Source organism: Dipodomys spectabilis, unplaced genomic scaffold (assembly GCF_019054845.1).
Source record: "Dipodomys spectabilis isolate Male_0828 unplaced genomic scaffold, ASM1905484v1 ptg000098l, whole genome shotgun sequence".
Lineage (NCBI taxonomy): Eukaryota > Metazoa > Chordata > Mammalia > Rodentia > Heteromyidae > Dipodomys > Dipodomys spectabilis.
The window spans coordinates 9,614,153-9,626,859 of record NW_024870775.1 but is presented as its reverse complement, the minus strand read 5'-3'; the positions used below and the strand labels follow the sequence as shown (position 1 = coordinate 9,626,859).

The 12,707-nt window shown below is 46.6% G+C and overlaps 2 protein-coding genes across 2 annotated transcripts in view; both read right to left on the bottom strand.

Moving 5' to 3' along the window:
* Positions 1–12,707, bottom strand: part of Radil (Rap associating with DIL domain) — a 45,233-nt gene that overhangs the window by 19,522 nt on the left and 13,004 nt on the right. The gene's annotated exons all lie outside the window — the stretch shown is intronic.
* Papolb (poly(A) polymerase beta) lies at positions 9,301–11,350 on the bottom strand. Its single transcript, XM_042686824.1, is given in 2 exon segments — positions 9,301–9,474; positions 9,476–11,350. Coding segments are annotated over 2 exon segments (1,917 nt in total). The 3' UTR covers positions 9,301–9,432.

Sequence of the window (12,707 nt, the reverse complement as noted above, 5' to 3'; positions counted from 1 at the left end):
CTCATTGCCAATTAGCCACCAGAACACCAGAAGTGGTGCTGTGGTTCAAAGTGGTAGAGAGAGTGCTAACCTTGAGCAAAAGAGCTGAGGGACAGCACCCAGGCCTGAGTTCCATCCCCGCTAAAAAAAGAAAAAAAAGATAGAACCCCATGGATCACGAAAAAGATGGGTGCTATTAGAATATCCCACCCAATTATTGGAAGCATCAAGGTCAGAGTTCATTTCTGACAATGTAAAGGAAATTATATTAAACTTTAGACAAAATGGACAAATTCTTAGAAAAAAAAGACTTACCAAAGCTGATTCCAAAAGAAAGAGGGCCCTCGTAGACTGTTGATATGGTCACTGAACTGTGGACCCTGGCCCACCGCATTGGGAGTCTCTCAGAGATACTGTTCGCTATAAATTAGATACAGATATGCCTGCACTTGAAAGTTATGTCCATCTCTCCACAAAGGCACCTGAATGTTAAGTTGCTAAAGAAATAACCACAAGTTGAACATTCCTATACAAAGATACTAATAAAACAAATATTTAAAAGTAAAGAAAGATGGGAAAAACTCCACAAACCCCACATGGATCAGGGTCAATTGCACTATTCAGTAGCACTAAAAAGATGTACACAAGCCAGGCATGGTGGCTCATGCCTATAATTCCAGCTACTGGGCCAGTCTAGGCAACAAGTTCAAGAGACTCTAGCCCCAAAACAGAGTGAGGCACCAGTGGTTCACTCCTATAATCCTAGCTATTCAGGAGGCTGAGATCTGAGAATTGGAGTTCAAAGCCAGCTCGGACAGGAAGTCCATGAGACTCTTATCTCCAATTAACCACCAGAAAATGGAAGCAGCACTGTGTCTGACTGGTAGAGCACTAGCCTTGAGTGAAAAAGCTCAAGGACAGCACTCAGGCCTGAGTTCAATCCCCACAACCGGAAAAAGGAAGGAAGGAAGGAAGGAAGGAAGGAAGGAAGGAAGGAAGGAAGGAAGGAAGGAAGGAAGGGAGGGAGGGAGGGAGGGAGGGAGGGAGGGAGGAAGGGAGGAAGGGAGGAAGGGAGGAAGGGAGGAAGGGAGGGAAGGAGGGAAGGAGGGAAAGAAAGAAAGAGAGAAAGAGAAAGAAAGAAAGGAAGAAAGAAAGAAAGAAAGAAAGAAAGAAAGAAAGAAAGAAAGAAAGAAAGAAAGAAAGAAAGAAAGAAAGAAAGAAAGAAAGAAAAGCCAGGTCCCTATCTCTCACACCTTTATTTCTAGCTACTCAAGGAGACTGAAATCTGTAGATGGCAGTTCAAAGACAGCAGAAAATAAGACTCTTATCTCCAATCTAAGCAGCAAAAAAGCTGGACTAGAGGTGTTGCCCAAGTTGTGGAGTGCCAGACATGAACAAAATGCTAGGCAAGAGTGGAAAGTCCTAAGATGAAGCACCAGTATTGCAAATAAAGACAAATAAATATACAATATATAAATTTTAAAATCAACTAATTAACCACAGCAAAAAGAGGTAGTAAAGTACCTATCTAGAAAGTACACAGCCCTAAGTTACAAACCCAGCACCACTAACCACCAAAAAAGACACTTATAACATGAGGAAAGAAATGTTAAAGTTTTTTTTTTAATCCAGAGGGTAGTAAGTGGGAATAACTCAAGTGGAAGGAAGGAAGGAAGGGAGGGAGGAAGGAAGGAAGGAAGGAAGGAAGGAAGGAAGGAAGGAAGGAAGGAAGGAAGGAAGGAAGGAAGGAAGGAAGGAAGGAAGGAAGAAAGGGAGGGAAGGAGGGAAAGATGGAAGGAGGGAAAGAGAGAAAGAGAAAGAGAGAAAGAAAGAAGAAAGAAAGAAAGAAAAGCCAGGTCCCTATCTCTCACACCTTTATTTCTAGCTACTCAAGGAGACTGAGATCTGTAGATGGCAGTGAAAAAGCCAAGGTGGATTGAGAGTCCCTGATTTCAAGCCCAGTACCAGCACAGACATAAGACACAGACACTGACATCGACACACACACACACACAGAAAGCATGTAACAATGCACACAGATTGGATTAAGTTATGTGAGGAAAGACACATATCCATAGAAAAGACTGGATGAGAAGTGTCAGACTGTTGGGCATGCTTGGCCTTGGGGTAACGGTGCTCTCTTCCTAATGCATTCCCAGCTGGCAAGTTTTCCATATCAAAGCTGTGAAGCTGGTACTTCTGATAAATGTGGCTGTGTCTCTCTGCCCAAAGTCCTAGCTGGGCAAAGCCCTCTTCCAGGAGCAACTAGAAACCCAATCAAGATAACAGGGAAGTGAAGAGATAAAATGCCTGGAAACAGAGCCCTCCAGGGCTGTTGTCATCCCTCAATGTTCAATCTTTCCTGTTCCCTTGTCCCTGCAGGCAGGCCTGAGCACAGCAGTCCCAGGCAGCTGGAAGGAAGCCACAGCCACAGGCACACACTTGTCCTTCACCCAAAATCATCCCCACTTTGAGCAGCCCTGAGGATGGATGACAGGAGCTACGGGGGGGGGGGGGGGGGCCTATAATTGCAAGCATTCTGGATCCCTGGTGACCAGGAAATCCATCTCATCATCTCTCCACTCACTAGCTGGTATGTGGCAAGAAAGCAGTCTTGCATTGCATTCACATTCACATTCACTATTACCTCCTGACTGGTAAGCAGGCTTAACATCTCACTTTTGGGTAAGTGAGTGAGGTGGCTATGCCTGTAATCCTGGGCACCTGGGAGGCAGCAATCAGGAGGATTGCAGTTCAAAGCCAGTTCAGGCAAATATACTCCACCTCAACCAATAAAGCTGGGCATGGTGCCACAACTACAGGGAAGGCAGAAATAACAGGATCATGGTCCAGAGTGGCCAGGACAAAAATGCTAGTAAGACCCCATCTCAACCCCTTACAGCTGGATGTAGTGTCATACAGCTACACACACGTGTGTGTGCATGCACCCACACAAGGTATTGCTTTGGTATTGTTTTAACTATAAAATATTTCAAACACATGTATAACTTGGACTGTAACCAAAATAAACATCCTTGCATTTGCCACTCAACCTAAAAATCATGGCTTATTCCTCTCACCCCATCAAAGAACCACTATTGTGGATTTTGTGCTTAACAGCCCCCAATTTTTCACTTACACTTTCTTAGGCCATACTATTTCTTTTCTTTTCACTTTGCAGCCCAAGCTGGCCTCACACTTGTGATCCTTGAGCCTCAGTCTCCAGGGTGCTATGATCGCAAGGTGTATTCTTCCACACTAAGCTTGACATACACGTTTTTAACTGGAACCTATACTGCTTTACTTTATATTCATTATATAATCTGTATCACACCATGAATTTTTCAGGCACATGCTTTTTCCCTCAGCACGGTGAGACCTGAATGTCAGAAACTATGGTTTAGAGTCACACTCTACACTTGTACTGCAGGAAAACTGGCTGGCCAGCCCCTCCCCACTGATAGATATGTAGATGTCTTAAGCTTTGGACAATTACAAAACACTGTTGTTGTTATCAATACAGTGTACCTGCTTCCTGGTTACCCATGGGACGGAGTCCCGTGGAAAGTGCTTCCTGGTTTTCTGATACCAAGGCCTATATAGAAAATGATTTTGGGGGCTGGGAAGGTGGCTCAGTGGTAGAGCACTTGCCTTGCATGCCTGAGGTCCCAGGTTCGATTCCTCAGCACCACATAAGCAAAAAGAAAAAAGCCGGAAGTGGCGCTGTGGCTCAAGTGGTAGAGCGCCAGCCTTGAGCTGAAGAACTGAAGGACAGCGCCCAGGCCCAGAGTTCAGGCCCCACGACTGGACCCCCCCCCCCCAAAAAAAAAAAAAAGAAAAGAAAATGATTTTGTACACATGGCACATTGGAAATAACCAGAGTAAGAGGATACTGGACATGGCCATGGGCTCTCTAAGAGGGCCTGAGAGGAATATCAGCGCCCACAGTACCACATAGAGACCAGCCAGCAGAACAAATGGAACCCCAGATGTGGGCCTATCACTTCTGTGAAATGCACACATTTTTCTTAAAAGAGGGTCTCTGGAGGCTGGGAAGGCGGCTCAGTGGTAGAGTGCTTGCCTTGCATGCAAGAGGCCCTGGGTTCAACTCCTCAGCACCACATAAGCAGAAAAAGCCGGAAGTGGCGCTGTGGCTCAAGTGGTAGAACACTAGCCTTGAGCTGAAGAGCTCAAGGACAGCGCCCAGGCCCAGAGTTCAGGCACCATGACTGGCAAAAAAAAAAAAAAAAAAAAAAAATCTCAGTCATATCAGTCTCTCAGCTTTCCTGAGTCTTCCTTAGGAAATTCTTACCCTATTTGTTACTGACTTATTTGTTCATTAATTTATACATACACATACACACACACACACACACACACACACACACACACACATTTTTTTTTTTTGGTGCTGGTCTTAGGGCTTAAACTCAGGGCCTGGGCGCTGTCCCTGAGTTTTTATGCTCAAGGCTAGCACTCTGCCACTTGAGCCATAGCTCCACTTCCCAGCTTTTTTGGTACTTCATTGGAGATAAGAATCTCACAGACTGGGCTGGGAAGGTGGCTCAGTGGTAGAGCACTTGCCTTGCATGCTCGAGGCCCTGGGTTCAATTCCTCAGCACCACATAAGTGAAAAAAGAAAAAAGCTGGAAGTGGTGCTCTGGCTCAAGTGGTAGAGCACTAGCCTTGAGCTGAAGAGCTGAGGGACAGCGCCCAGGCCCAGAGTTCAGGCCCCACAACCGGACCCAAAAAAAAAAAAAAAAAAAAAGAATCTCACAGACTTAGGGCTGGGAAGGTGGCTCAGTGGTAGAGCGCATGCCTTGCATGCCAGAGGCCCTGGGTTCGATTCCTCAGCACCACAGAAGCAAAAAGAAAAAAGCCAGAAGTGGCACTGTGGCTCAAGTGGTAGAGCGCTAGCCTTGAGCTGAAGAGCTGAAGGAAAGCGCCCAGGCCCAGAGTTCAGGCCCCACAACCGGACCCAAAAAAAAAACTCAGACTTGTCTTGGCCTGGATGGCTCGGATGCACAATCCTCAGATCTCAGCATCCTGAGTATCTAGCATTAGATGGGCTTAGTCATTTATCTTTGAAACAATGTCTCACTACAGCTGGCTCAAATTCTAGATTCTCCTACCTCGGCCTCCCAAGTGCTGCAATTACAGGTGCAGACCACCATATCTGGCTTAGTGATTCATAACTTACAATACTATAAACAGAGAATATGCTCTATACATCAGACCCTGAAATATATTGAGTATTGCTTTCCAGTCTACCATGGTTAATTTTTATGATGCCCATTCTATACTTTTTTTTTTTGGTGGTACTGGGGTTTGAACTCAGAGTCCCATGCTTGCTAGGCACAGGGTCTATCACTTGACTCATGCTTGTAGGCCTTGTTTTTGTATTTTTCTGCTAATGTCTAGACGTCTAGTGTTTCTGCCTGAGGCCAGCCTCAGACCTCCATCTTCCTTTTTTTTTTTTTTTTGGTCAGTCCTGGGGCTTGATCTCTGGGCTTGAGCGCTGTTCCTGCACTCTGCAGCTCAAGGTGACTGCATTACTGCTTGAGCCACAGCGCCACTTCCGGTTTTCTAGTGGTTTATTGGAGATAAGAGTCTCACGGATTTTCCTGCCCAGGCTGGCTTTGAACCACGATCCTCAGACGTCAGCCTCCTGAGTAGCTAGGATTACAGGCATGAGCCACCGGCACCCGGCTCCATCTTCCTACTTATGCCTGAGATTAGAGACATGAGTCACTTCACCTTGTTTATTGATTAATCCAAGGCTGGCCTCAAACTGAGATCCTCCTAGTTTCTGAGTATCTGAGACTACAAGTATGAGCCACTACACCTGACCCTGCCCGATTCTTGAGAAATACTTTCCAATTGTTGGGTGAAGGGTTCTATAATAAATGCCCACAAAATTATTGAAGGCAAACAATTTGGCCAGGAATAGGTCCTGGCCATCTGCCAACGTGTCATCTGTCTGCTTCCACTATAAGGTAGTTGAATGGTTATGGCAGAGACCCTGTGGCTGAACGTATTTAGCAACTGGCCCTTTACAGAAAAAGTTCACCAGCTACTGCACTAGACTGTGTTAAACATGGTTCCCTTCTTTTGGTCTGTTCCCTAACAAGTTACAAAGAGCTGCTTTTAAATTTTCTGTGAGGGCTGGGAAGATGGCTCAGTGGTAGAGCACTTGTCTTGCATGCTTGAGGCCCTGGGTTCGATTCCTCAGCACCACATAAGAAAAAAGCCAGAAGTGGGGCTGTGGCTCAAGTGGTAGAGTGCTAGCCTTGAGCTGAAGAGCTGAGGGACAGCGCCCAGGCCCAGAGTTCAGGCCCCATGACTGGACTGCCCCCCCAAAATTTTTTCTGTGATAAGCACACATTTGAAAAAGCACACATTTGAAAATCCCTGTTATTCTTCACTTTTTAAAAATCAAAGCCAATGTGTCTGGCGCAGTGAAATTTACCAACTTGCTCCATTTTCCTGGTGCCTTGTTTTTTCTCTCATTAACACCAGCTGCCCCTTGTCTCAAGTAACTCTTTTGCTGTTTAACTTGTCTGAACAGCCACTGAACCTGCTTTTTTCCATTAGCGTATCATCTTTTCATTTTCACATCATTACATTTTGGACAGATCTCTTGAAACTAAAAGAGCATGCGCCGTGTGCAATGGCTCATGCCTATAATCCTGGCTTATTCATGAGGCACAGGGCAGGAGGATCTCATTCTAAGCAGGTCTGGACAGGAAAAGTGAGACCTCACCTGAACAATATAAAGCAAAAAGAACTGGAGACATGGCTCAGGCAGTAGAACGCTTGCCTAGCAAGTGCCAAGTGCCCTGAGCTCAAACCCCAATACCACCCAAAATGAAAAAAAAATCAAGAACAGTGCACAGCTGGACTTACTTTAATAGCGTGTCACTCTGTATGCTCCACCCAAGAGTGGTGGTGTACAGGGCCTCCCTGGTATTACCCCAGGCTCTTCTCCCTTTACCTTGTTCTGATTCCTCACTTTTTCATCTCTTTTTCTTTTCTTTGAGATGTGGCCTTAGGCTAGCCTTGAACTGAGATCCAGTGATCTCAGTATAGCCATCCACCACGGAGCAGGCTTCCTGGTTTCCTTCTTTGAATTTTAACTCCCTTTTACAAGTCAATATTGCGTTGACACGTTAACTTTCTGTGTTTCTCTTAACTGTTTTCTATGCATCTTTGGCCCAATATCACTGATACTCAGCAGTGCCCTTGTCCCTCCTGCAGAACAACACACCAAACCACCTGAATCCATAGCTGCAGAGCTAAACATTACTGGCCAGGATTTTAGTTTCACTTTGTTTGTTTGCCATTTATTTTTATTATGTTTGTAATGGAGAAATACATTATCTGTTTTCAAAATAGTGCTTGAAAATACAAGGAGTACAGATACTATATAACAAACAAACTCTAGTCATGAGACACAACGTACATCACATGAAAAAAAAATAAGTCAGATATTCAGGTAAGAAAAACTAGAGTTAAAAATCCCAAGTTTCCAGCTTGGTAAAAACAGGTACAGTTACATGAAGTAGTTAATAAACTAAAAGGACAAGACTAGATCTGTGGCCAGCGGTGTGAGGCAGTCAATGGCAGCTACTCAGAATGCAGACACCAGGCACCCTTCACCTGATTCCTCCCTCGTGTGGTAGAAGGGCAGGGTGGCCACACAGGGCAAAGATTCGAGAAAGAGAAATGTGGTCCACTAGACATGGCAAAGTCTCAAGTACTGCAGAGCCTAATAGGAAGAGGACTAGAGGCCAACTTTGAAAAGTTAATCTGGAAGGGCAAAAAGAGAGTTTAAATAGTTGCAGTGTTAGCTTTAAGAAAAATGTATGTGTGACAGAAAGGAAGGCAGCTGGGAAGACAGAACCAGGCTATGTGGGACAGATGCTGGGTCCACATTGAAAGCAAGTGGTCAGTCATCTGCATCTGCTATCCCTCAGTTCCTAGACATGGATGGGCTGCTACTCCATTATCTTTTCCTTTTCCTTTTCTTTCTTGGGAGTATTCCTAATCTTTGGCAGGATAAAACAGAAACAGTAAAAAGCTGATTAGATGTCAAGTTCTGTAAATGTTTCCTCTCAAGTCTACTGATAGTTGACTGTGGGTAAGTCATGAAGAAATAAGAATTGATTTAAAATTCTGCCCCCCTCCCCAAAAAAAGGCCTCTGTTGCCTGCATGTGTGTGATTGGGCAAAAGCTTTCTTACATAGCAGGGTAATGTGGTGAACAAAATGTCTGGAACATAGAGATCAGACAACATCCAAATCAGCAATGAGCTTCAGCTACGGGCCCTAAGGACACAAGCCTGCTGGTTTCACATCTTGGCTTGGAAAACACAACTGGTCTGGGTTTTAAAGAAACAACATACAGCATTGTGCAGCAAAGAAAAAAAGGGTGAAGGCAAAAAAGTTTTATGACAAATGATTGAGGATGAGAGAATATGGATCTTTGTTAGCTCAAAGAAAACGAATGTCTGATCGCTGATTATACACTCTCTGAAACATTCTATAGATAACACCATCACTTCTTGATCACGTCCCATCAGAACCAAAGACTTAGTAACTACTGTTCTGAAGACAAAACACTACCTTAGCAGTGGACATTTCGTTTGAAAGGGCTGCTGCTAATTCACAGGGATTGAGCTGTGTGTACTTTTGTTCTTTGTGAGTATATTATGCTGCCACACAATGGCATCTGCTTAAGATTAAGAGTGAAGAAACCTACTCAGGAGAAAAAAATAAAATGAAATTAAAATTCACCAAGTTGAAAAAAAAATCCAAAATTAGTTCTAGTTCCTAACTTAAAAAAAAAAACCATAAAGTGCATCATTAATATAAGGAATTCTGATACTAGTTTGTATTGCAAATTTTTTCCCAACAATGCATCAAACATAAATCCAGTCCTGATGTAATCAGGGTTACAAATATAGCTGGAGGGATTTTTCTTTTTTTATAAGTAGTCCTTTGACAGAGCTAATATAACTGTTGCTGACACGTTAATAATCTGAAGCGTTAATAAATAGTACTTCGAGAATTTCACCAACTAATCTGGACTTCTGATCAAAATTAGGCCAGTAAAGGAAGTTACCAAATGAGCATAAAGCTATTTTGAGTCCTATCTAGTCTGGTTACCCTCATCCTCCTCCTTCAGTACTTGAAGACAATGGGCTGAGCTGGTAGCAGTTTATAGGCCCTTGTGGTGGTTTTTATTCGTCCAATCTTTTATTGATTTCTTGATAGAACAGGACTGGATCTGCAGGGAGACCAGGGGTACTGGATATATCTGTGCTGGGTATTTCCTGAGAGGCCAACAGAGAGGCTGCTGTTGGAACACTTGCTGAGCTGAACTTAACTGGTTGTTCCACTGTTTTGGTTTTCTTGGTCCCTTCTTTACATGAGAACGTCCTCTAGACTCCTACTATAGGATTAGATATGTTTGTAGCTGTGTTTCCTGAAGGTATTGGTGGATGGTTTACCATATGTGTTGAAGAAACCACTCTGGTCACTGTGGGCTTTGGTGGCGCAGAAATGGTAGGCTGCGAGGGGGCTTGAGGAATGTTTTCACTCAGTGCAACACCTGAGCTTTCACTGGGGCTCACGTGTTGCAGGGAAACCTCGGGAGCCTGTATGGTACTCAAAGATGCTGCCATGACAGCTAGGGCAGGACTGTTTCTGCCCTGAGAGCTGCTCAATGGGCCAGCCTTCACAGTGCTAGTGGCTAAAGGTACAGTTATGTTGTTTTCACTGTCTACAGACATGTGGAGGCTGCTGTCATTTACAGTTGTCAATCTCACGCCTTCTGTTAAATGTGCTTTCTTTTCCTGAAGAACATGATTAGGAAGCAGCTGATGAAGTTCCTTCCTTCTTAAATGCATGGCGGCAATTTTCATATCCATCTCAAACATCTTACTATTCATCGCTTGCCTATAAACTGTATCTGTGAAAGACTGAATATCGTAAGTGAGATCGATATTGAGAATGTCAGAGTCTTCTGGCTTTTTTAACACTAGCCCAATCACCCACATTGTACGGAATTCTTCCTTGTCGGCATTTTCTTTGGGTGCTGGAAAGGACTGGGGATTCACATGTGCCAGCGTGATAAACTCGTTCTTTTCCAAGTTCCCAACCAGGATTCGAATCTTTGATTCCACCAAGCCCACCCACTCCAGATGCTGTTTTTCTGTTGGCGCACTTGCCAGAAGTACAATGTAATGCTTGTACTTTTGAAAGAAGCTTGGGGCTTCAAAAAGCTTGGACCAGTCTGCTTTATTCAGCAAAATTTCATGTGTGATAGCTAGCCCTTGCTTAAATTCCTCAATCATAACCATCCTGGTTGAAACGGACACGTTGTACGTGGAGTTCTGCTGTGGGTACGCTGGTGTGATTATGGGCATAAGATGGTACCGGTCGCTGGGATTCACTCTTGGGTCCCATACAGGCAAGTTAAGATTGCGTTCTTCAGGCTCTTTGAGTAACACCGGATTTGGCCATTCCCACTCGGAAAATACCAAGAAAAATTTACGTACAAGCGTGGATGCTACTGCATTTGGATAAAGCTGACAAGTTCTGGCTACTAGCATGGCCCAGGAAACCCCTCCGAGGAAACCTAGTATGTTGGAATAAATATTGTGGCATTTGGCCCACAATTTAATAGCTCTCAGGGTTAACCGGAAGTTGTCGATGTTTGGTACTAGATGTAAAATTTCATCAGTTACCCTGCAACCGTTAAGGCTTCGTATGCATCTAATATCTAAGTTTTTAAGCAAACTGTCATCTCTTAGGTCCAAATCCTCTGGAATGGTTTGTAGTGCTAATCTTGCAAACAAAATATCGATTTCTATCCCGTCAAAGCACAGCTTGATAACTGGCACAAACGCCTCCTCAACCGCCCTCAAGTCTTTCACTTCTTCCTGCAGCTTCAATTTGTCGTAGAAGGAGGTGAAGAAGTCGCTTCTGTCCACGTGTCTGGGGGCGACGCAGAGCGCGTCGATGTCGGCCCCCTTCGTGTGGACGCCCAGCCTGCAGGAGCCGAAGGTGAAGATCTTCCCCCCGACACTGTCCACCACGGCCTGCGGGAGGCTGCGGCTCTCGCTGATCTCCCGGATCCAGGCCTTCACCAGATTATTTAATTTTTCCAAAATTAGAATCCTGCGCTGCAGTTCCTCTTCCTCTTCGAACACCCCGAAGGGCTTCAGGGTCTCCACCAGCCTCCGGGTGAGCTCGCGGTCCGTGTCCTTGGGGGCGGCCAGGCTGATCGGGGAGGAGATGCCCCAGTGCTTCTGCGGCGGCGCGGCCGGCGGAGGCGCTCCCGGGGCGGCCGTCGGAAACGGCATCATCTCTAGCGCCCGCGCCGCAGGGGCTGCTGCCCCGCCACCGCGACCTCGGCGGCCGCCGCCCGGCTCATGATCCGTAGGCGGGAGGGGCGGGCTCCTGCCGCCCCGCCGGCCGCGCTCCGCGCCCGCCGCCTCAAGCGCTTCCCCTCCTTCCCCTAGGAGCCAACATGGCGCCGGGCCCTCCGCGGCCGCCTTCCTGAACGGGCCGCGCACGCGCGCGAGTGCGCACCGGCCGCCGCCGCCGGTCTCGCGAGAGCAGGAGCTCTCGGCCTGGCGGGGCTGGGGGACGCGCGCTCTACGGGCGCGAGCGCAGAACGACCCCGGCGCCGTCCCGCGGGCCCTGGCTCGCCGCGCCCCCGCCGCCCCACCCGGCAAGCGCGCGCCCCTCGACACCCCGGCGTGGAACCTACTGTGAAAGGCCGCCGGGGCGCGAGGTGGAGCCGCCACCGAGGTCGGCCCCGGGTCCGCGGTCCCCGCGGCGCCAGGGAGCCGTCGGCGATCTGCGCTGCGCTGCTCGGTACCGGGAAGCCGGGCCCCAGGATCCTGCGGTCGTCTCGTGACCTCAGGCTCCCACGCCGCTCTGATATGTTCTGTCTTCACTAGACAAAGAACCTTCCAGCCTGTTCTCCTGGCCTCCGCACCCACGGCACCTCCCGCTTGCCTCCCTGCAGCCCCGGCCTGTCAGCAAATCAAGCATCACTGGAGCATTCCAGCAAATGCGCGCACTTTAATTACCATAAGCATCACCTCCAATTCCTTTCGTCTTCTGGTTCATCTTTTGTTCTTCCGTGTTCTCCTTAACTATATCCCACATACTTGTTCAGTGGTTACAAGCAACGGTGCCAATGCCTAATGCTGTCGAAAATCCAGCCCCATGGTTTGCTTTTTTACTGACAGGGAGATAATACCGTTTGTCCTGTGATTTTGGCTCGCGAGCTCATTTCTGGTGAGGTGGGTATATCCTTCCAAAGATGATTTGCTTTGCTCTTGCAAGAAGCCCTTCTACACTATCACTGTGTGCACTGTAGCTGAATTTCTTAACCAGAAATGGCCGACACCCTAATGGGTGCAATTTTGAATTCCAGATGCATGTGGTTGACAAAGGCTAGTTCTCAAATACTTGTTTTCCCCATCAAGAGCCTAGATCAAGACAAATAACCTTCTTCCGTGTCTTCTTTCACCATGCAGCAGATCCCCTTCCATCTCTGTACTCAACGTGCCTTGCTTCCACCATTCCGACTCAAACTTGGAACCCAGAGTCTCAATTTTAACTCCCTACCTTGTTAAGTTTTTGTATTTTCTTGGCAGCTGGTAAACTTAGCCATCAAAAGGGACAGATGCTAGCTGGGCACTAGTGGCC